The 24,368-nt window shown below is 35.1% G+C and overlaps 1 protein-coding gene across 14 annotated transcripts in view; it reads left to right on the forward strand.

The window, feature by feature from the left end:
- The window catches only part of ANKHD1 (ankyrin repeat and KH domain containing 1), a 120,384-nt gene that overhangs the window by 18,092 nt on the left and 77,924 nt on the right, over positions 1-24,368 (forward strand). For all 14 annotated transcript variants that reach the window (XR_003004068.1, XR_003004069.1, XM_024752148.1 and 11 more), the window contains exons 2-9: positions 5,060-5,213; positions 9,207-9,363; positions 10,084-10,231; positions 10,968-11,115; positions 12,711-12,944; positions 14,848-14,942; positions 23,158-23,395; positions 23,624-23,815. Coding sequence is in view for 12 of the 14 variants with exons in the window: in XM_024752148.1 (XP_024607916.1) it covers positions 5,060-5,213; positions 9,207-9,363; positions 10,084-10,231; positions 10,968-11,115; positions 12,711-12,944; positions 14,848-14,942; positions 23,158-23,395; positions 23,624-23,815 (1,366 nt within the window). In the remaining 2 variants the exon portion in view is untranslated. The remainder of the gene's footprint in view (positions 1-5,059; positions 5,214-9,206; positions 9,364-10,083; positions 10,232-10,967; positions 11,116-12,710; positions 12,945-14,847; positions 14,943-23,157; positions 23,396-23,623; positions 23,816-24,368) is intronic.

The raw sequence follows: 24,368 nt of genomic DNA on the forward strand, positions 1-24,368 counted from the left end.
AGCTCAGTAGTTGTGGCTCACAGGCTTTAGAACACAGCCTCAGTAGTTGTGGTGCATGGGCTTAGTTCCTCCGTGGCATGGGGGATCTTCCCGGACCAGGGCTCGAACCCATGTCCCTGCATCGGCAGGCAGATTCTCAACCACTGTGTGCCACCAGGGAAGTCCCGAAATTGTGGGTTTTTCTGTTGTTGTTTGTTCGTTTGTTTCTTGGTGGAAGTGAGTTTTGGCCAAATCATAGCTAGGTTAATAAATGATTTTTTCCTAATTAGATTTTGGCCAGGGTGACTGAGGTGTTTTGTTTTTTTTTAGGTGGTAATAGCTGAGTCTGTGGTTATTCCCCCTAGTAACTATTGCCATCCAGTGGTTCATTTTGAAATATCATATGGGACAAAATGCTTGTTCCCCTTTTCCTCCCTTCTACCTTTGTTTAAATTCTAGTTGAAGCTAAAAAACACACTCATTTTTTTTTAGAAGAAGGGAGGGAGAAAAAAGACTTTTGAGGGGGAAGACATAAAGAATTTGACTTTAGCGTTTTAGAAGAGGTAACCTATAAGGGAAAAAACAGGTAGTTTTTTGTGGGCCAGATTTCCTCTCATTCTTTTTTCTCCGCGTTTTATTTTTGTACCTAATCAGAAGTAGGAAGAAAATCTGCCATGTTTAAGACTTGAAATAAACTTTTTTGCCATTGGTTAAAAACAGTACCACAATAGTTTGATGTTTTATGTTTGCTGCTGAATGTAGCTGCTGGATAGAGATGAGCTGTGTAACTACCGTTAAGCAATAAGGAAATTTCTGTGATCCTTTAGCTGTATGTAGGAAACTATGAGGCTTATATATTCATTTGCATGATGAAAACTAATTTCATCAGATATAATATTACTTTGAACTTATCTATTATTTAGACATTTTTTTGGTGTTATATCACTGAGCCTTTATATGAAATGTATGGTATTGGTCTTACTATTTCCATGTAGCTATAAATGGTTTCCATCTTGACTGGCCAGGTACCTTTTGAGGTAATGCTGTTGCAATCGGCATTGCAACAATATGTGTTTCAGCAGGTTTATCAGGTAAGATATTTATGAACTGCCAAAAGCAATCCCCCAAATAGTCCCAAAGTAATAGGCATAACTGGATATTTTATCCTTTTATTGAATCCACATTGAGACAGGCTTTTAAAAGTTTATGGAAAGTAGGACAAAAAAGTATGAGAATTGAGTGCCTTTGGCACATCTGATTGACACAAATGTATTCAAGTCATTTATGTGTATAGTTGTGTATAACTCATTCTGGGAACTTAAGATTTTTCCCACAAGTGTTACAGATATTTAAAATTTGATCTTGTGTGTCAGAACTTAAATATAAAATGCCTAAAACTACATTTGAAAATTCAAGTGATTCTCACAAGGAAAAAAAAGTTGTAACTATGTGAGGTGATAGATGTTAACTAAACTTACTGTGGTAATAATTTCATAATATATACTGTTAGCAGTCACTCCCATTCTTCCTTTCCTGACTCTTCAGGAGACCATTAATCTTCTTTCTGTCTCTGGGGATTTGCCTGTGCTGGACATTTCATATAAATGGAATTGTACAATATGTGACGACTTGTGCATTCTTTCATGCTAAGCATGATATTTTCAACGTTGTCAGTGTTATAGCGTGTGTCAGTACTTGGCTGAATAATATTCCATTGTATGGATATACCACATTTTGTTTATCCATTTACTAATTAACAGACATACGGGTTTTTTTCCACTTTTTGTCTACTATGCATAATGCAGCCATGAACTTTTATGTACAAGTTTTTGTATGAACATGTATGTTTTCAGTCTTCTTAGGTATATACATAGAAGTGGAATTACTGGGTCATATGGTAATTCTGTGTTTAATTTTTGAAGAACTGCCGAACAGTGTCCCACAGTGGCTTCATCATTTATACTTCCACTAGCAATGTCCAAAGGACCTTACTTTTTTGAGAGTAGACCATTCGTCACTTTCTAAGTGCATCTTCAAGCCCATTTTTTATTTCATTCCCTTACTCTCCACCCACATGTCTGACCACCTACTGAAATTCTATGCATCCTTCAAAGCCTAGCTCAAATGCTACTTCTTGTACAAAGTCTTCTTGGATTACTGGGGCTGGAAGTGATTTCTCTTTAATGCATATAGTTTTACCATTTATTTCTCTTGGAGGCCTTTTGTGATAGTTGTTGGTGTCTTTGACATTTCTTCTACCACAATTTTATACTCTCTTGGTATTGTACTTTGTATAAAACAGGACTTCAATAAATATTGGAGAATGAATGGGAGAGAATTGGAAATCCTTAACTTGGATTTTTTAAAAGTTACATAATACATGTGATCTGTATTCATCTCTGTAATATGTGTAATACTACATCAGAACAGTGCTGCTTATAAAATAGACATATTAACATCTAAATACCATATTTAATAAATTTCAGAATTTGGAATGGTTTTTATCCTTACAACTGGCAGGTATATGTATCTGCAAATATGTAATATTTTCTTGCACTTGCAACAGGCTCTTTGTTGTACAAGCAGTTACCTTTCAAATCATTTGAAAACTGGTAGTCTACATTTATCTGCTGGCATTGATCTAGAATGACATCTTTGTCTGTAATTATATATTAAAGAATCTGTATTACAACATAGTACATGGCTCAGTGTTACTGGGTCTGAAGTTAAAGATTTATTTTATAAAAATAAAGTACATCACTAGATAATAAAATATTGTTATATCCACATCATTTTAACTTTACTGTCTTTATTAAGATACCTTTATTTGGTCTCCATTGTGAAAATTGATGACCAACTAGTCAAGTATTCCAAATAATGTAGTCCAAATACTGTGGTCCTTTGTTTATTAATTTGTTAGGTAGTATCTATTGCCTAAGAGTTATATGGCCTGTGTTTTTTGGGTTTTTTTTTTTGCAGTACGCGGGCCTCTCACTGTTGTGGCCTCTCCTGTTGCGGAGCACAGGCTCCGGACACGCAGGCTCAGCGGCCATGGCTCCCGGGCCCAGCCGCTCTGTGGCATGTGGGATCTTCCCGGACCAGGGCACGAACCCATGTCCCCTGCATTGGCAGGCAGACTCTCAACCACTGTACCACCAGGGAAGCCCATATGGCCTGTGTTTGAAACCTGGCTTTGCCATTTATTAGCTGGCAGAAATACTTAACCTTTCTGATCCTGTTTTTCTGTCTGTCTACAAGTATATTAACCTCCCTGATTAGACACTTTTTTTTAATATATAAATTTACTTTATTTTTGGCTGCATTGGGTCTTCGTTGCTGCCCGTAGGCTTTTCTCTGGTTGCAGCAAGTAGGGGCTGTTCTTTGTCGTGGTGTGCAGGCTTCTCATTGTGGTGGCTTCTCTTGTGGCACGCGGGCCCAATAGTTGTGGCTCGTGGGTTCTAGAGCGCAGGCTCTGTAGTTGTGGTGCGTGGGCTTAGTTGTTCCGCGGCATGTGGGATCTTCCCGGACCAGGGCTCAAACCCGTGTCTCCTGCATTGACAGGTGGATTCTTAACCACTGCAGCACCAGGGAAGCCCCAGACATATTTATATACTACAGACCTGTATAGGTATATAAATATGTACTCATGATTATATATACATGAGTACTCATATGTTCATGTTTGCATACATATACATACATACTTTTAGCAAAATAAATATCATACTGTTTTAAATCTTGTGGTTTTCACTTAATTTTATGACTGTTTTCTTATGCCATTAAATATGCTTCAAACACATTGTTCTTAATGACTGCATAGTGGTCCATTCTGTGAATATACAAAATGTACTTACCAAATCCCCTATTGTAGTTTTTTTCACTTCATTTCTGGAATTTTAATTAATGCTGCAATGAACATTCTTCCACATTTTTGTCTGGCATTCAGATAATTTTTTAAGGATAGAGTTTTTTAAAAATGGAATTACTGGGTCAAAGGGCATGTGCTTTTTAAAAATAAATTTATTTATTTATGGCTGCGTTGGGTCTTCGTTGCTGCACGCGGGCTTTCTCTAGTTGCAGTGAGAGGGGGCTACTCTTCATTGCAGTGCGTGGGCTTCTCATTGCAGTGGCTTCTCTTGTTGCGGAGCACAGGCTCTAGGCGTGTGGGCTTCAGTAGTTGTGGCACTCAGGTTCAGTAGTTGTGGCTCTTGGGGTCTAGAGCTCAGGCTCAGCAGTTGTGGTGCACAGACTTAGTTGCTCCGCGGCATGTGGGATCTTCCTGGAGCAGGGCTCAAACCCGTGCCCCCTGCATTGGCAGGCGGATTCTTAACCACTGCACCACCAGGGAAGTACGGCATGTGCTTTTTAAAGCATTTTGATACACATTTCCAAATTGCTTCCCAGAAAGGTTGTGCATATTTTATTTGGTAAGAAAATTTAGAATTAACTTGATTTGAAATTAGAGGGTTGCATGTTTATTTTCGTAAGTTGATTTTGCTTATAGGATTCATTTCAACAAATATGTATTGAATAAGTACTATGTACAAGGTATTCATAGGCTCAGAGGATAGAGCAGTGAACAAATGACTATGATTCCTAACCTAATAGAGTTTTCCTGTCTAGAGCAATTAGGATATTTGATAGTGGGTTAAATCTTCTTTAGTTTGTCAGAATTGAATATATTAATTGGAAGAGAGGAGAAACGATACTTTAATGACCTATTTATGCTATCTAGGCTTTCTACTATCTACTCCTGCATACATCTTCCTAGGGCCTCTGTTGATGTACTTGTTTCATTTAAAAAATGCTGCTTTTCAGGCTCTGTGGTAGGCACAGAAGATTCATTGCTCTCCAGGAAACTTTAATCTGGTGTGTCTGGGTTATATCTGTAGTCGTGTCTGAAGATAAGCAGATAGTCAGGAAGCTCCCTCAAAGTCCCTCCCTATAACCCCCTGTTTCTACAATAATTTATTTGGTTATATTTGAATTCCACATCAGAAGTCATATTACCTTAAATTGCTGTTATTCTAACAATATTAAGATCAGCTTCATGGATATTGCATCTTTAATTCCTAAACAGGTTGAATCATTTATTTTGGACCAAGAAGATCTGGATAACCCGGTGCTGAAAACAACATCAGAGATATTCTTATCAAGTACTGCAGAAGGAGCAGACTTACGCACTGTGGATCCAGAGACACAGGCACGACTAGAAGCATTGCTGGAAGCAGCAGGTACTTTATTTTCTCTTTTTCATCTTTTTAAAAGACTCCAGGGAATACACTCGTGGTTCAGTGGTTGGGACTCTGCACTTTCACTGCCAAGGGCATGGGTTCGATCCCTGGTAGGGGAACTAAGATCCTGCAATCCACGTGGCATGGCTGGAAAAAAAAAAAAAAGACAAAAAAAAACCCCCCAAGACTCCATCTCTATACAAAGTTATAAAAGATTATCCCCAAATTATATATGTTATATAAAATTTGAAATCTGTAAAATTTGTTTTGTTTTTAATTTCCTAAAGAAAATGTTCACATTTTATGTTTAAAAAATTCTTGGTTGAAAGTTCTCAGTGAGTGATTTCTAGGCTCAACACTAACTTTTTTTTTAATTGAAGCATAGTTGATTTACAATGTTGTGTTAGTTTCAGCAAAGTGATTCAGTTTTACACATTTATATATTCTTTTCCATTATGGTTTACTACAAGTTATTGAGTATAGTTCCCTGCTATACAGTAACATTTAATCATTTTTTTAAATTTTATTTATTTTTAGCTATGTTGGGTCTTCCTTGCTGCGCGTGGGATTTCTCTAGTTGCGGCGAGTGGGGGCTATTCTTCGTTGAGGCGCACAGACTTCTCATTACGGTGGCTTCTCTTGTTGCGGAGCATGGGCTCTAGGCACGCAGGCTTCAGTAGTTGTGGCACGTGGGTTCCGTAGTTGCTGCTCGCGGGCTCTAGAGCTCAGGCTCAGTAGTTGTGGCGCATGGGCTTAGTTGCTCCACAGCACGTGGGATCTTCCCAGACCAGGGATCGAACCCGTGTCCCCTACATTGGCAGGTGGATTCTCAATCACTGTGCCACCAGTGAAGTCCCAAGACATATATATAGTATGTTAGGAATGTGTTTATTTTGATGATTCTTTTTATTCCTTTAACTTTCTCCTCTTATGAAAAAGCATAGGTAAAATTTATAGCAGATTGACTTTTAGTCCATCTAACGTGTCTTTTTGGAACTGACCGAAACTTAAAATTAGATTGAACAAAACAATTTAAGTATCTAGCAGAAGATGGTTTAATTTAGAGCAGATGGTTTAATTTAAACCTTCTTTAAAAAAAGTTTCCATTGCAGGGGGCAGAGGTTTGATCCCTGGTTGGGGAACTAAGATCCTGCGTGCAGTGCAGTGTGGCCAAAAAAAAAAAAAATCACATTAGTAATTGCTTTGGTGTCCCTCCCTTCTTTGGATTTATTGTGAGTCTCCTACTTTTGATTTAGGAATAGTCTATGTAAGATTCCTGAAATAGGAGTGCCATGGCCACCCCATATATAAAAATTTTTTATTTTTTAATTTTTTTCCTGTGCTTTAGAACCAGCTTAGAGCAGAGAGAAATGTGGAGAAAATGCATTTTTCTTCTCCATGTCTTTTCTGGACTAAGTTACTTTCCTTCCCTAAATCAAGCTTTGTTTACTGGTGATAGTACATCTCCTCTCTAGTTTAGGCTGACATTTCACTCATACTGTGGGTACTACTCCAAGACCCCTAATTAAGGATTTTAAATCTATTTCTCTTTTTTCTGGCCACCTCATGAGTCTCACTCAGGGATGGCTCTTTTCTGCTACATTGAGCATTTTTCGTTAGGTTCATGGTTAAGTATAAGTACTTATGTACTTATACCTTATACAAGATACCTTAGAATTGCTTGCTTTTCTTACCTATATTGTGAGAGAGAAAATAAACCTTGAAAATCATGTCTTCCAGGAGGTGTGAGAAATTACTGAATTTTAAAATTTTGTGTGTTTTGACAATTTAAACTCCAGGCATTGTTGGATATGATATTTATCCAAAGAAATTGTCAGATGTTTTTTAAAATGATGTACTCCTTTGAAGCCCTGTGCAAGTCAGTTGGCTTAATGAATACTTTTTTGTTCATTAGTATTTTCATTTGCTTTTTGGACATTGTGTTGAGCCTATAACATTTAAGACTTATGCATTGTTTTCAATTATGAGAATGTGTTAGACGTTACTAGGCTTCTTAAGAAGATAGAATTCTTAATGCTATTTTAACCAAAAAAATTGAAGTTGAAAATATTTTTTTCTTTAAGATTCTTTGAGAGTTTTAAAGAAAATTAAGAATTAAGGGCATTTCAAGAAGAATTTTTAACAAGTCTTTTCTAAATTATAAATGTAATATATAAAATAGCTAAAACAATATGAAATGTAGTCAGTAGATTTTAAGCCTGCCCATTGTAAAGGTTTACATATGCTTCCAGACTTTCCCTTGTAGTTATATAAATACATGTATATGTTTGAATATACATGATTTTTTTTAATGAAATTATATCATATTATACAAATTATAATTTTCTTTTTTTCACTTAATTTATTGTGGCCATCCTTCCATAACAGGATATGTTGATCTTTCTCCTTCTTTAAGGGTAAGATAATATTCTGTTGCTTGGATGCACCACAGTTTATTTTACCAATGGCTTATTGAAGGATTTTTACGTTATTTCCAATTTTTTTGATATCACAAATAATGCTGTAGTTCATATCCATGTATATCTATAACTTTTCTTGCTTGTGCAAGTATCTTCATAGGACAGATTCCTAGAAAGTGATATTGCTGGGTCAGAGGATATTTTTGCATTCAAAATTTTGATCGCTTTTATCAAAGTGGTCCCTCAAGTTTATGCCAGTGTACATTCCTATCAACAGCTTTCCTCAGTCTTCTTTTGGTCAATTTCATAGTTTGTGTTCATTCAATATTATCAATAAGTTGTGCGGTAGCTCTTTATAAATGATATAAATTCATTGGGTGTTAATTTTTCCAGTTTTTATTTTGCCTTAACTTTATTTATGGTGTCTTTAATTATATAGAAATTTTTATTGGAATTAAAAATGTTTAATATCACATTTACTAATTTTTTACTTTATAGCTTTTGTGATTTGGTCTCATGCTTAGAAAAACCTCCTCTACATCAGCAATAGAAAAATACTACATAGTATAATAGTACTTTTCAGATTTCATTTAAGTCTACCTAGTATTTATTTTTGTAAATGGTGTGAATTTGAGATCTTACCTAATTTTCAAATAACCAGTTTCTGAACAATATTTATGAAATAAGTCCTCCTATATCCACTGATTTGAAATGTCACCTTTATCATATATTGAATTCACAGATGATCTAAGTTCTTTTTTTGTTTGCCGCTATTACATATCCTTGATAAAATTATCTTTTTTCTTTGCAAGTATCATACTATCATACTGTTGTAATTGAATAGCATCACAATATATTTTTTATCTTATTGGGCAAGTTTCCCTTTTTTTGTTCTATAAAATTTTATTGACTGTTTCTCATTTTCAGCAGTAACAGGTGGTGATATTATCAACAAAATTTTGTTGCAGTAGTCACTGATTCCTCACTGAATCTAGACAAAAAGATTTATTGGCAACTTAGACTTACCATATTGTGAGTTCTGTAAGGACAGGAACTATGTCTTATTCCTTTCTGTCCCCCTAATGTCTGGCACATCATAAGCACATAATAAATACTAAATATGAGAATTAATTTATTTTAATTTACACTCTTGCCCCAGAAAATGGTTCTAGGTGGCTGTTCAATCAAAGGAAGAAACTGTTGGATTGTTTGTTTTAATATTACAGAATAGCCCCTTCATTAGTACTGAAAATAGATAGGATCCTATACTAGAGATCTTATGCTGTGATTGTACTTTGATAGAAATCTCATTCATTCATTACAGTAAGCATCATGTTAAGTTAAATTTGGAGTTAGGTAGAGGATAAATTAGTATTATGTGCACTGTCAAGATGAAAAGACTAAAACATAGGTGTTATGCAATGGCCTTTTGACATTAGTGACAAAATTGAAATTATCAGCTTTGCATATGGAGATTATGCCATTTTGCCTTAGAGAATAGTGTTTAGAAATGTAATTACAGTTTACACATTTATGCTTTTTCTTTCCCTGAACTGATGGATGCACACTGAAGGAATTGGCAAATTGTCAACTGCTGATGGTAAAGCCTTTGCAGATCCTGAGGTACTCCGAAGACTGACATCTTCAGTAAGTTGTGCACTGGATGAAGCTGCTGCTGCACTGACACGGATGAGAGCAGAAAACAGCCACAATGCAGGACAAGTAGACACGTATGTGTTTAATGACTTCTGCTGGGTATTCAATTCAATATCTGGTTTTCATTTCTGAGGAAGTTACTTATTCTAAAGGTTATAGTAGGAAACTCTAAACTGACTGCCTAAGTAATAATAAATGAAATGGGTTGTTTATGCAATAATCTAGGTCCGTGTTACTCAAATATGGTCCATGGGCTAGCAGCGTCAGCATCATAGAAATTCAGAATTTCAGACCCCATCTTGGATCTATTGAATCAGAATCTACCTTTGAACAAGAAACATTGGCTATTTGTATGCACATTAAAGTTTGAGATTCACTGATTTTGTTAGTCATTCTGCAGTAAAAATTTTACTTAGATTTTTACCTTCTATTTCATCTAGTCACCTCACTGTTATCAAATAAAATTTTAAGACATAGGATTATATCCCAAATGTCTTTGGGAATCATTACATTAGTTTAAAAAATTGTGCATCTAATGCTGTATAAAGTTTATTTAAAATTTAATATGAGAGTATGTTAGGACATTTTGAAAGATAAAAATGACAGCTGTTTTCATATTTATTTATTGCCTTTCTGGCTTGGTTCACATACATGAAAAATTAGTATTGCAAACAAATATTCAAATAATTTTCTTCTTACCATATCAGATTTTTCTATATATGACTAACCGTATATATTTAATGTAACTCGTTGTCATAGGACCTTGAGTCTTTCTTTGTTGGTTTTGTTTTCAGTCGCAGTCTGGCGGAGGCTTGTTCAGATGGGGATGTGAATGCTGTTCGTAAATTGCTAGATGAAGGCAGAAGTGTAAATGAACATACAGAAGAAGGAGAAAGCCTGCTGTGTTTGGCTTGTTCAGCCGGGTATTATGAATTAGCACAAGTAAGCAGAAATAATCTTTAGTGATCAAAATTGTGGAAGAGTTTTGATGTTTTGTTTATTTTTATCATTAATAAAAGAAATTATCATTAGAAGCCAAGGTCTTTCCTTTTTGGCAGTAGGTAAAATAGAAACTGATGCATAATTAATTTTTGTTGTCTGTACATGCAACTTGGCATGGTCTGTTTTTTTCTGCCACTTACTCAAAAATAGTCCTAATGAATAAGGAAAACATAGAAATAATAATAATATTTTAAACTTGCCTTTAGAAATAATATACAAGTATAATGAAAGATATTGATTTATTTTCATTTCATCTAGATTATCCCAATTCTTTTAGTTTTTTTTTTTTTTTCCTGTTAGAGCAATTTTGGGAAATAGCCATGTGTTTACCAGTTAGTTTGTGTCTTGTGAGTATAGTTTTGCTGTTCTCTTGCTAAATAATCCTGAGCATAACACTAATTCTTTGACAGGAGCAGTTAAATTGTATAATTGGATGGTTAATGTGATTACCTACTTTACTTAAAGATTACTATGTAATGATATTGTAAAATATAACATCTAACCAGGTGTTTTGAGCAGTGAACATCATTGGCATATTTTCCCAAAAGGTGATTATTTTTTATTTTTCCTTGCCTCCACTCTAAAAGAATATCTTCCCAGATTCAATATATTCTTTAGAAGTAACGTTAATAGTAAGAATTGACAGTTTCTCTCTGTGTGCATATGTGTTTTAAAGGTATTGCTTGCTATGCATGCTAATGTTGAAGACAGAGGGAATAAAGGAGATATAACCCCCCTAATGGCAGCATCCAGTGGAGGTTATTTAGATATTGTGAAATTATTACTTCTTCATGATGCAGATGTCAACTCCCAGTCTGCAACAGGTATGTAGAAAATGATGTGTTAATTTTAGGAAAACAAATTGATATAAATAACTATAACCTGAGAGATAAAAATTTGATTCCTAGGGAAAACTGGTTGTAAACATACAGAAAAATCATAGCCCTTGTTTAGAATCTGTGAGTAAAATATAGATTAATTTGATATCTTTAAAAGTCTTTGAAACACTCTTACATTCTGTTTGGTCAAGATTGAGAGTTTTGGGCTTCCCTGGTGGCGTAGTGGTTGAGAGTCCGCCTGCCGATGCAGGGAATACGGGTTCATGCCCTGGTCCGGGAGGATCCCATATGCCTAGGAGCGGCTGGGCCCGTGGGCCATGGCCGCTGGGCCTGCGCGTCCGGAGCCTGTGCTCCGCAACGGGAGCGGCTGCGGCGGTGAGAGGCCCGCGTACCAAAAAAAAAAAAGGTTGACAGTTTTTTTGCTGGGGGCAATTTCTTTTTTGCCACAATATATATAATGTACAAAGAGGCAAATTTATGAACTGTATCTTTCACAATTCTTTATCTCATTTAAATACAACTCCCTTATATAGATTAACCTGAGAGTCAAAACCCTATAGAGTTTTTTCTGTCAAGTGTACAGAATGCATTTACTAATAAGATATTCTGCTGCAGCATGAAAGCTACTCTAGTAAGGCTCTTTATAAGCCTCGGTCATATGTCTTGAGTTATAGCTGTACATTTAGTAATGAGATTCCTTGGATTTAGTGAGGCAAGCACATGGCTTAAAATACAGTTTCAATAATGAAAGTATATCAGTCTTCCGTACCATTAAGTATATATTAAATGTAGCCTAATTTATTTTTTAAACGACCATGACTTCTTAGAAAGGATTATAGGTTACTTTGCTGACCACCTTGTCTAGGTCATAGTAATATTAATATCCTCCATGTCTGAGACTGTTAAACAGTTGAATTCTGAACAAATTGGGTTTGAAATGATAGTTTTCTTGCTGAACCTTTAAAACAGTCTTCTTCAATCTCACACTGTTGGATGGTTAAATCATCTCCCTACTCCCTTTAATAAATAAGAGTCCTCAAAACAAAATCAGGAAAGGAATAAGTGGCAAATCAGGGAATAATGACCTTTTAAATAAATTTTATTTTGAAGGAATTATGCTGAGAGGGATTTATATCTGTCTCCCTGGGTCTCATAAATGTAGACTAAATGAATAAATGTGTAAAGATAAAGGAGAGGTAAAAGAAAATTAAGAAATGAATGTACATAGAAAGAAAATGTTAAGTGTTTCTAAGTTGTACTGTGTTGAAAGAAAAAGCAATAACTTTGAGTGGTACATTAAAATATTTTATATGAAAATATGTTGGAAATGATTTTTCAAGATGGCACTTAATCTTATTTTACAAGCTAAGGAAATATGGAGAAAGGTAAATTGGTTTGTTTATAATAAGCCTTTTAATTAGTGAAAAAATTAAGATGATGCTTCTAACCAATACAACAAAAAAATGAGATAATAGTTCTAGTGGTTTATGTAAGGTAATTGAAGAGATAGAACTAGAGCAGTAGTATAATTGTAATTATATCAGTTTTATCATAATTTTTAATTTCTTTTTCTTTTTTAGGAAACACTGCACTAACTTATGCCTGTGCTGGAGGATTTGTTGACATTGTGAAAGTGCTACTTAATGAAGGCGCAAATATAGAAGATCACAATGAAAATGGACATACCCCCTTAATGGAAGCAGCCAGTGCAGGTCATGTGGAAGTTGCAAGAGTTCTTCTAGATCATGGGGCAGGCATCAACACTCATTCTAACGAATTCAAAGAAAGTGCTCTTACACTTGCATGCTACAAAGGTACTCTATAAATATATATATGTTTATAGGGTTTTTTTCATAGCAACTTTGAATATTTAAATATTTGAATATTGAGTATTTGAGTTAATTTTATATTTCTTATACTTTCCCTGTGCTATAAAATTATCTAGCTTCTAAGAGATTATATAGAAAGTCCATTTTAGCATGTATTTCCTGAAGTATAGTTTCATAGTATATGTTTTTTTATTATTTTAATTCAAATTTATTCAACTAGCTATAAGGTCAACCAAAACTCTTAGCACAGACTTAGAGGGTTTCCATTCTTTAATAACTTTTGTTTTATATGATTTTTCCAACCTTTATTTTAAAAATAATACACACTCAATAATAATCACACTTGATATAGAAAACCTGAAAAACACAGAATAGTGTAAAGAAGTTTTACAGTGACATGTAATGCTACCATCTAAAGATTTAAAAAGCATGTAAACAATATTTTAGTATATTTACTTCTAGTTTGTTTTTTAAGTACATTTATAAACAAATATATATACACTTGACTCTTACAACATGGTTTTGAACTGCACAGGTTCACTTACATACAGACTTTTTTCAGTAAGTGTGTACTATAGTACTAAACAATCCAAAGTTGATTGAATCCTCAGATGTGGAACTATAATCAAAGATGGTAGCTAGGGCTCCAGCAATCCATATTCTAGGAAGGATGAAGAGGGTAAGGGCAAAATGAGGAATGCCTTCCAACTTAGTAAGCTACCTTTAAGGAATCTTCCTAGAAGTTCTGCCTTATAAGTCCCTTTTACATCTCATTGGCTACACATAGTAGCAAGGGAGGCTGGAAAATGTAGTCTTTTAGTCAGGCCTGTTGCCACTGAGATGAAATCGGGAGTTCTGTTATTAAGGAAAAATGAGAGAATGTATATTGGGTAGGAAACTAGCAATCTCTGCCAAATACATCAAATGGATGCACCATAATTGCCTATTGTTGGACACTTGCATTGTTCCCAGTTTTTCACTATTATTAAAAACACTGTGATAACATCCTTGTGCAGACATCTTTGCCTAATCTCTGATTATTTCCTTAGGATAAATTCCTGGAAGTGGAATTGCTGGGTCAAAGGGTATGGACATTTTTAAGGCTTTTGATACATATTGCCAAATTGCCTTCTAGAAAGGTTGAACCAATTTACACTCCCACCAGCAGTGTTTGAGAGTGCCCTTTACCCCACCCTACACCCTCACCAACACTGGGTATTATTCTTTTTAATATTTGCCATTTTGATAGTAAAAAATGGTGTCTTATTTTAATTTGCAATTTTTTAATAGGAAGGTTTAATATTTTTTTCATCAGTTTAATATTCATTTTCATTTCTTTTTTTGAATTACCATTTCATGTCCTTCATCCATTTTTCTACTGGAGTGTTTGTCTTTTTCTTATTGACTATTATAAGGCTTTTTATATACTAAATATATCAGGAGGGTTGAAATTATTTTGAATGGAGTTTTCTCTGACTGCTCATTGCCACAGTGAGTTTATGGTTATTATTTTAAAGCTTTTTTTCTGAAAAATATGATCCAAACATACTTTACCTGGCATTCTATTTGATTTCAGTGTTTTGATTTATATTTTATACAGAGTAAATCAAAGAATAAGTATTATTACTTTATTCCTTTACTTGAATTAATGTGCTTTGAACTAATTCAGTCTTTAAAACCTAGATAAGACCTTGACGAGAGCCTGCTTATTATTTTGGATTGGCTTTGTAAAATTGTCATTGATTTCTTTATTGAACGCAAAATAAGTTCTCTTGTAAATTTTTGTATAGACACCTGAAAGAAAAAGATTCCCTATTTTAATACTTATATATTAAATTGATAGTTCTTGAGAAATATTGTTTTAAAATTTGTGTTCTTTTTTTTAAAGGCCATTTGGATATGGTTCGCTTTCTGCTTGATGCTGGTGCAGATCAAGAGCACAAAACAGATGAGATGCACACTGCCTTAATGGAGGCTTGCATGGTAATTTTAAATTGCACTCACATGAGATTTTGTGGGAAGAAAGGGTCATATGTGTTTCAGCCTTTGAGAATTATTTGTATTCTTTTGGAAAAATCATTATTATGAGATGGTAAAGATCTTGAAAATTTTGTACGTTATCAGGGAGGGAAGGGGGAGTTTACGATGTTTTGTTTATCTTTTGATAGTAAATCTGTTAATGTAAGAAATCATACAAAAGGCAGGCTTGGCTATGTCATTTTCAACACACTGATGTACTTTTATTTTCTTCCCAATTCTTTCATTATGGTAAAATACACATATCATAAAATTTACCATGTTAACCATTTTTGAGAGTTATTAAGTATATGCATAATGCTGTGCAACCATCGCTACCATCCATTTTCGGAACTCTTTTCATCTTTATAAAACTGAAACTCTGTTTCCATTAAACGGCAACTTTCCATTCCCCACTTCTTCCTATTCCTTGTGATCACCATTCCACTTTCTGTCTCTATCATTTTGACTACATTAAGTGCCTCATATAAGTGGAATCATACAATATTTGTCTTTTTGTGACTGACTTATTTCAGTTAGCATGATGTCCTCAGGTTCATCCGTGTTGTAGCATATGTCAGAATTTCCTTTGTTTTTTAAGGCTACATAATATTTTATTGTATGTACCACATTTTGCTTATCCATTTATCCACTGATGGACACATGCATCGCCTCCATGCTTTAGCTATTGTGAATAATACTGCTGTGAACACGGGTGTATAAATATCTGTTTGAGCCCTGTTTTCAGTTCTTTTGGATATATACCCAAAAGCGAGATGCCTTGATCATATGGTAATTCTGTTTTTAATGTTTTGAGGAACCACCACCATACTGTTTTCCACAGCAGGTGTACCATTTTATGTTCCCACCAGTAGTGTACGAGGGTTCCATTTTCTCCACATCCTCACCAACACTTGTTATTTTCTGGGTGTTTTGGGGTTTTTTTTAACTTAATTTTTATTTTTTTGGCTGCGATGGGTCTTCATTGCTGCGCGTGGGCTATCTCTAGTTGCGGCGAGCAGGGGCTACTTTTCATTGCAGTGCACAGGCTTCTCATTGTGGTGGCTTCTCTTGTTGCAGAGCACGGGCTCTAGGCGCATGGGCTTCAGTAGTTATGGCACATGGACTCAGTAGTTGTGGCTCGTGGGCTCTAGAGCGCAGTAGTTGTGGCTCGTGGGCTCTAGAAAGCAGGCTCAGTAGTTGTAGTGCATGGGCTTAGTTGCTCCGCGGCGTGTGGGATCTTCCCGGACCAGAGCTCGAACCCATGTCCCCTGCATTTTAAGGCGGATTCTTATCCACTGTGCCACCAGGGAAGTCTCTTTCTTTTTGATTTTCATTTTCCTCACTGTAGGTTTTATTTGCATTTCCCTAATGATTAGTGATATTGAGCATCTTTTCATGTGCTTATTGGCCATTTGTATATATTCTGGAGAAATGTCTATTCAAGTCATTTGCCCATTTTTTAATTAGCCTATTTTTTGTTGATGAGTTTTAGGAGTTCTTTATATATTCTGGATATTAATCCCTTATCAGATACATGATAAATATTTTCTCCCATTCTGTGGGTTGCCCTTTTACTCTGTTGATAGTGTGCCCTTTTGTGCACAAAGTTGTTTGTTTTTTTTGTTTTTCTTTTTCAAAAGTTTTTAATTTAAGTTCAGTTTATCTATTTTTGTTGTTGTTGCCTGCGCCTTTGATGTCATATCCATGAAATCATTGCCAAATCCAATATCATGAAGCATTAGTCCTGTGTTTTCTTCTCAAAGTTTTATAGTTTTAGCTCTTATATTTAGGTCTTTGATCCATTTTGAGTTAATTTTTGTATATGATGTTAGTTAAGGGTTAAATTTCATGCTTTTGCATGTGGATATCCAGTTTTGCCAGCATCAGTGTGGAAAAGACTGACTTTTCCCATTTGAATCGTCTTGACACTTGCCAAAAATTATCTCACCAATCATTTGACCCAGGTTTATTTTTGGGCTCTATTCTATTCCATTGGTCTGTATGTTTGTCTTTAAGCCAGGATGACAAAGTTGTGATTATTGTAGCTTTGTATAAGTTTTGACATCAGGAAGTGTGAGTCCTCCAGCTTTATTTTTCTTTTTCAAGATTGTTTTGGCTATTCAGGGTTTCTTTAAATTGCATATGAATTTTAAGATGGTCCTTTCTATTTCTGCAAAAAACTCCATTGGGCTTTGATAGAGATTACATTGAATCTGTAGATTGCTTTGGGTAGTACTGACATCTTTTTTTTGCGGGGGGTTGCCTGTGTTGGGCCTCGTTGCTGTGCACAGGCTTTCTCTAGTTGCGGTGAGTGGGGGCTACTCTTCATTGTGGTGCGTGGGCTTCTCATTGTGGAGGCTTCTCTTGTTGCAGAGCATGGGCTCTAGGCGCACGGGCTTCAGTAGCTGTGGCACATGGGCTCAGTAGTTTTTTTTAAATGGAACTTATACAATTTTTAAAAATTAATTAATTAATTTGGCTGCATTGGGTCTTAGTTGCAGCAAGTGGGCTCTTCGCTGTGGTGTGCGGTCTTCTGTCTAGTTGTGCGGGCTTAGTAGTTGCGGTACATGGGCTTAGTTGCCTTGCAGCATGTGGGGTCTTAGGTCCCTGACCAGGGATCAAACCCACATCCTCTGCATTGGGAGGCAGATTCTTAACCACTGGACCACCAGGGAAGTCCCAATCATGTGTTTTTTTCCCCTTATTCTGTTAATGTGGTATATTACATCAATCAGTTTTCGTATGTTGATCCATCCTTGAACTCCAGGAGTAAATCCCACTTGGTCATGGTGTATAATCCTTTTAATATGAGTTTAAGTCTTACCTCCTCTTTAATTTTGGGGGGAAGGATTTGAGAAGGATTGGAGCTAATTCTTCCTTAAGTGTTTAGTAGAATTCACCAGTGAAGCTATCAGGTCCAGGGGTTTTCTTTGTTGGGAGACTTTTTATTATTGATTCACTCTCCTTACTAGATATATGTCTGTTTACATTTTTTACTTGTTTGTGATGTAGCCTTGGTAGGTTTTGTGTTTCTAGGAATTTGTCCATTTCATCAAGGTTATTCAATTTGTTGGTATACAGTTGTTCATAGTTCTCTTTTATAATCCTTTCTAGTTCTATACTATCAGTAGTAATATCCCCTCTTTCATTTCTGATTTTAGTAATTTGAGTCTTCTTTTTCTTAGTTCTTCTAGCTTTGTTGATTTTGTTGATCTTTTTAAAGAAGGAGTTATTGGTTTCATTGATTTTTCTCTCTTGTTTTTTAGTCTTTATTTTATCTCTGCACTAATCTTTATTATTTCCTCCCTTCTGCTAGTTTTGGTTTAGTTTGTTCTTTTTTTTGTTTCTTTAATTGGTTTCTGGTTTGTATGATTTCTTAACCTGATTCTAGATTTAACACAGTTATGATTGGGTATGTTTTTGGAAAAGGACAGTAACATGTAACCCTAAAGTAATGTATTTGGCTTTAGTGTTATTACTGATAAAACTCTAATTTTGGAGGTAACAGACATCTTTCTAAAGGCTTTGTAGCTTCATATTAAAACCTTATAAAGTAAATTGACTAATATAATCTATGGATAACCTAGAATGCATTTATTTGCTTCTTTCCAGGATAACCTAGAATTAGATTTATCATGCAAGCATTTTGTATCAAAGAGAAATATTACCTTTAATGCTGTCAACATAAAATCTTTAGGTTAGAACCTTAAGTCAGTCTCTTTATTTCATAACTGAAAGAACTGAGAAACAAAGAAATTGGGTAATCTTGTCCCAAAACATGCAGAGTTAGATAGCAGATGTTGGAGTCCTGGGCACACCACAATCAATTGTGTAGGTTGTGCAACAGTATGTGGTAGCCCTTTCTAAGTCTAGGTCTTCTTTTTTCAGCTGAGTGTTTTTGCCACTAACGTTACCCTGACTCTTATTTAAACCAAATTTTAAAAATAAGAATATTTGTTAGAAAAATCATAGAAAAAATTTTGACACTAAACATGAAATATTTTACATATGCCAATAATTTTTTACTAACAGTTGCAAAATCTATTTAATGTAAATTTTCTGTTGATAGCACAAATTTTCCAAATAAACATGTTTCAAAGGATATTACTTAGCAAATATATTCTTTTGTTGATAAAACAGTGCTGGATTCCAAAAATGTATCCAACGTATTTGGTCATAGATCAGTCCAGGAACCATTTTTCTTCTACATCTGTAAGCACTTAGATATCATAGATATATGTATATCTGTGAAGCATACATCAAATTCAAAGAAATCAGAGCAATCTGAGTTTTTAAGACAGGTTTAATGACAAGAAAATTACCTGGAAGTACAAATGTTTTTTGAGATGTGATTAAGTAAAGCACTTTTTTGCCTGTGTTACTTCCAGTTGTATATTACTGCATAACAAATCACTCAAAACATAGTGGCTTAATACAATGGCCATGCATTATTTTTTATGATTCTGTGGGTTGATTGGATGGTTATTCTCTTTCTTTTTTTTTTAAATTTATTTATTCATTTATTTCTTTTTGGCTCTGTTGGGTCTTTGTTGCTGTGTACGGGCTATCTCTAGTTGCAGGGTGAGTCGGGGCTACTCTTTGTTGCGGTGCTAGGGCTTCTCATTGCAGTGGCTTCTCTTGTTGCAGAGCAGGGCTCTAGGCATTCAGGCCTCAGTAGTTGTGGCTCGTGGGCTGTAGAGCGCAGGCTAAGTAGTTGTGGTTCATGGGCTTAGTTGCTCTGTGGCATGTGGGATCCTCCTGGACCAGGGCTCAAACCTGTGTCCCCTGCACTGGCAGGCGGATTCCCAACCACCGCGCCACCAGGGAAGTCCCCGCATTTTTTAAATTAATTTTTATTGGAGTATATGTTATTCTCTTTCAATGTGTTGTTTAGTTTTAAACGTTTGAATGTTTGAAAATTTTCCTGTTGTCTGTTAATGATTTCTACTTTGATTACATTCTGATCAGAGAACACACTCTGTATGATTTGAGTTCTTTAATTCTTGAGGTTTGATTACCATGAGTAAAATAGATAGCTAGTGGGAACATGCTATAGAGCACAGGAAGCTCAGCTCGGTGCTCTGTGATGACCTAGATGGGTGGGATGGGTGGTGGGGGTGGTAGGGAGGTCTAAGAGGAAGGGGATATATGTATACATATAGCTGATTCACTTCATTGTACAGCAGAAACTAACACAGCATTGTAAAGCAGTTACACTCCAATAGAAAAAAAAGAAAGTAAACACCATAAAAAAAATTCTTGAGGTTTATTTTATAGTCAGGATGTGCATATATATTCCATGGGCATTTGAAAAGAATGAATATTCTGCTTTTGGTCAGTGGAGTGTTTTATTAAGACCTGTTGACAGATGGTGGAGTTCTTCTACATCCTTTCTGAATTTCTGTCTTAGCTGTTCTAACAGTTGTTGAGAGGGGGTGTTGAAATCTCCCAACTATGCTTGTGGATTTGTCTATTTCTTCTTCTAGTTGCTTCACTTTTCCCCCACATTTTGGAGCTTTGTTATTTTGGTACATGCCCTTTTTTTTTTTTTTCCCCTCATCCATTTTCTCAATTTTTTCCCTGTATTTATTTTTGATATATCTAGTAGTTATTTTGAAGTTCTTTTCTTCTAACTACTATATTTGATTCACTTCTGGGTCAACTTTTATTATTTTATATCTTGATGATCAGTTACTTTTTCTTGCCCCTTAATATGTCTAGTAATTTTTTTTGTAATCCATATGCTGTGGATGATCCATCCCTTTTCAAGGCCCTGGATTATCCTGTATTCCTTTTAAGACTGTTAAATTCTGTTCTAGCAGGCAGTTAAATTACCAGTGAATCACCCTGATCCTATTGAGGCTTAATTCAGCATCATTTTTACTCCTAGGTCCTTACTCTTTGGTCGTAAAAATGTTCACACTTTGTTTAGGATATATTTCCTTGGGCCATGGTTTGGAAGATGCCCAAAGAGAAAAAGTTAGAGTGAATGGAGGCTAAACAATACACTACTAAATAAACAAGAGATCACTGAAGAAATCAAAGAGGAAATCAAAAAGATACCTAGAAACAAATGACAATGAAAACATGACAACCCAAAACCTATAGGATGCAGCAAAAGCAGTTCTAAGAGGGAAGTTTATAGCAATGCAATCCTACCTCAAGAAGCATCTCAAATAAACAACCTAAACTTACACCTAAAGCAGTTAGAGAAAGAAGAACAAAAAAACCCCAAAGTTAGCAGAAGGAAAGAAATCATAAAGATCAGATCAGAAATGAAGGAAACAATAGCAAAGATCAATAAAACTAAAAGCTGGTTCTTTGAGAAGATAAACAAAATTGATAAACCATTAGCCAGACTCATCAAGAAAAAAAGGGAGAAGACTCAAATCAACAGAATTAGAAATGAAAAAGGAGAAGTAACAACTGACACTGAAGAAATACAATGGATCATGAGAGCTTACTACAAGGAACTATATGCCAATAAAATGGACAACCTGGAAGAAATGGACACATTCTTAGAAAAGTACAGCCTACAGGTGCACCATTGTAAAGCAATTATACTCCAATAAAGATGCTAAAAATATATATATATATTTTATTTAAAAAAAAAGGGAGCATCTCAAATGCTCCCTTCTTTAAGTTACCATAACCCTAGCCCTAGCTTGGTTGCTGTCCAGTGCCTCCAGTTGTTTTATCTTTTTTCCCCAATTTTTATAGTTGTTTATGATAGAGAGTAAGTCCAATCCCAGCTGCTGCTCAAAGGCTAAGACTAAAGTCTTAGAATTTTAAAAAATTCTAATAATGATATTAGGCCTTTAAGAGTGGATTATTCTTTTTTAAATTTTGTTCTTTTTTCCTTTGTTAGAAATAATATTGTTCATTAACATAAAAAAAGTGCTTAGTACAATTCCTCTGTAAGGTATGTACTCAGAATATGCTAGCAGAGTATATAAAGACTCTTCAAAAATTAAATTCAAGCAAAACAATTTCTTGGGAGCCTAGAGAAGCTGGGTGCAATAGTAGTTCCCTGATCTGTGGGCATTCATAAACCCTTATTTTCTTTTCAATTAGAATTGTATATCAAACACCAGTAACTCAATATAGGAATTTGGTTAAAATATATTTTATTTTACATATATTTGAAGTATTAGTAAAACTAAAATTTTAATGTGAAGTCATTTGTTTTTGACATCATGTCAAAAGTGGTTACAGCTAAGTTAGTTATTTAGTTAAGTATAATGAAACTCTAGATGGATCCTGAAACCTAATATTTAATTAAGGTTTCTTTAATTAATTCTTTAGTAAAAGAATTGCCCAACCTTATAAAACCTTATTTTTGTACTCAGTCTTTACTTTTCATTAGCAATATTTGGGTCATTTTTGAAATAAAGAACAATACCATTTGTCTTTATATGCACAACAGGAGTTAAGGAGTTACATAAAATTTTGTAGCATAGAATTTGAAACTAAAGAAATGTATGTATGAAGATAGAGGGATAGAATGGATACACTCCATGAGAATATTAATTGCCTTACTGTCTATGCAGATGGGCTCATGGTAAAATTATTTACAAGTGAATACGACTTATTTTTACATCTTTGTAAAATTCTTTGCCTCATTACAAGTTAGTGATGAGAAAAAATATAGGATCAGTCCACAGGGATTTACCTTGGTGACATAATCCCAAGTGGTAATGACTTCACAGAATTTGTTGTGTTACTTTATGCGAAGTCTTCTTTTCTTAAATAGATCTAACACAGTTTCTACACTTAAACATGACACTTAAGTTTGAGGCTATAGCTATATTTGACTCTGGCTGTAGTATAAACAGTAATTATTTTATCTTGAGTTACTGTTGACTATGGATTTAACAATTTTTTGAACTTCAAAGAATGTGGAAATTCAAAATTATTTGGAGTTGTAACTGTATCTCACAAGTCTGATTCATGTGGAAAATTTTGGGCTTGCTCAAAAGTAAGGTAAAATAATTTTAATGGACTTTTGGTAAGATAGATTTCAAAAATTGTTCAGATGGTCATGGTAATATATATGCCTCTAAGCTGCCTCTCCTTTTTTTCCCTCTTGTCTTTCCTCAATCTCTTGCTTTTCTTCTCTCACTTAAAAAATATCAAAACAAAAATTCCTTCTTCTTGTTTTACTTCTGAAAATCTGCAGGATGGACATGTAGAGGTGGCACGTTTGCTTTTGGATAGTGGTGCTCAAGTGAATATGCCTGCAGATTCATTTGAGTCTCCGTTAACGCTAGCTGCCTGTGGAGGACACGTTGAATTGGCAGCTCTACTTATTGAGAGGGGCGCAAATCTTGAGGAAGTTAATGATGAAGGATACACTCCCTTGATGGAAGCTGCTCGGGAAGGACACGAAGAGATGGTGGCACTACTCTTAGCACAAGGTAAAATAGTTTTATTTCTTTAATTAAAAAATCGATTTCCTTTGGTTTTTGTGTGTCAGTATCCCTGAAGTTTACTACAACTAAGATATTTTTTGCATTGATGATAAAATAAATCATCAACACCCTGGAAGGAACCCCAGCAGCAGAGAAAAGATAATTATCACAAATCAGAAAACTTTACTGTAAGTCTTTTGTAACTAGTTTTATCTATTTTCATGCTTTCCTCAGGAGCAAATATAAATGCTCAGACAGAAGAAACCCAAGAAACTGCTCTGACGTTGGCTTGCTGTGGAGGATTTTCTGAAGTTGCAGACTTCCTGATTAAGGCAGGGGCTGACATAGAACTTGGCTGCTCCACACCTCTGATGGAGGCTTCTCAGGAGGGACACCTGGAGTTGGTTAAATATTTACTGGCTGCCGGTATGTGGCTTTAAAAACGCCTTTTAGAAAAAGACTTTTATATTGTTTCATAACTTTGACAATTAACCATAACTTTTTCAACTTTCTACAAAAGTTGAAAGACAGCTCCATAATTTAACTCTCTTCTTCGGCTTTTAAATCTCCAAAAATGTCATTTCTTTAAAAGGTTTCTTAGAGTTATTAATGTTTGCTTGGTGACTGTAAGGCTTCCCGTTGACCTTATCTTTCTATTGAATGTTGGTGGCTTTTGGAGGGGAGAAGTTAGTTCCTCCTAGTGTCTATTAATAGGAGGAGGTGGGGATGACATAGAGGTTATAATTTGATACCCTTAAGCCTGTTCATTTCTTGACATTTCTGACTTTTCAAAAAAAATAAGAAAGAATGAACGAACAAGTGGGAATGTTTTTTTTTGGCAGAAGTATTTAGTTTTTGGGGGTTTAAAATTTGTTTTTAAATATTTATTTATTTGGCTGCATTGGGTCTTAGTTGTGGCATGCAGGATCTTCATTGCAGCGTGAGGGATCTTTGTTGTGGTGCAGGCTCTTCGTTGCGG

This window comes from Neophocaena asiaeorientalis, unplaced genomic scaffold (assembly GCF_003031525.2).
Source record: "Neophocaena asiaeorientalis asiaeorientalis breed wild unplaced genomic scaffold, Neophocaena_asiaeorientalis_V1.1 scaffold204, whole genome shotgun sequence".
Classification (NCBI taxonomy): Eukaryota; Metazoa; Chordata; class Mammalia; order Artiodactyla; family Phocoenidae; genus Neophocaena; species Neophocaena asiaeorientalis.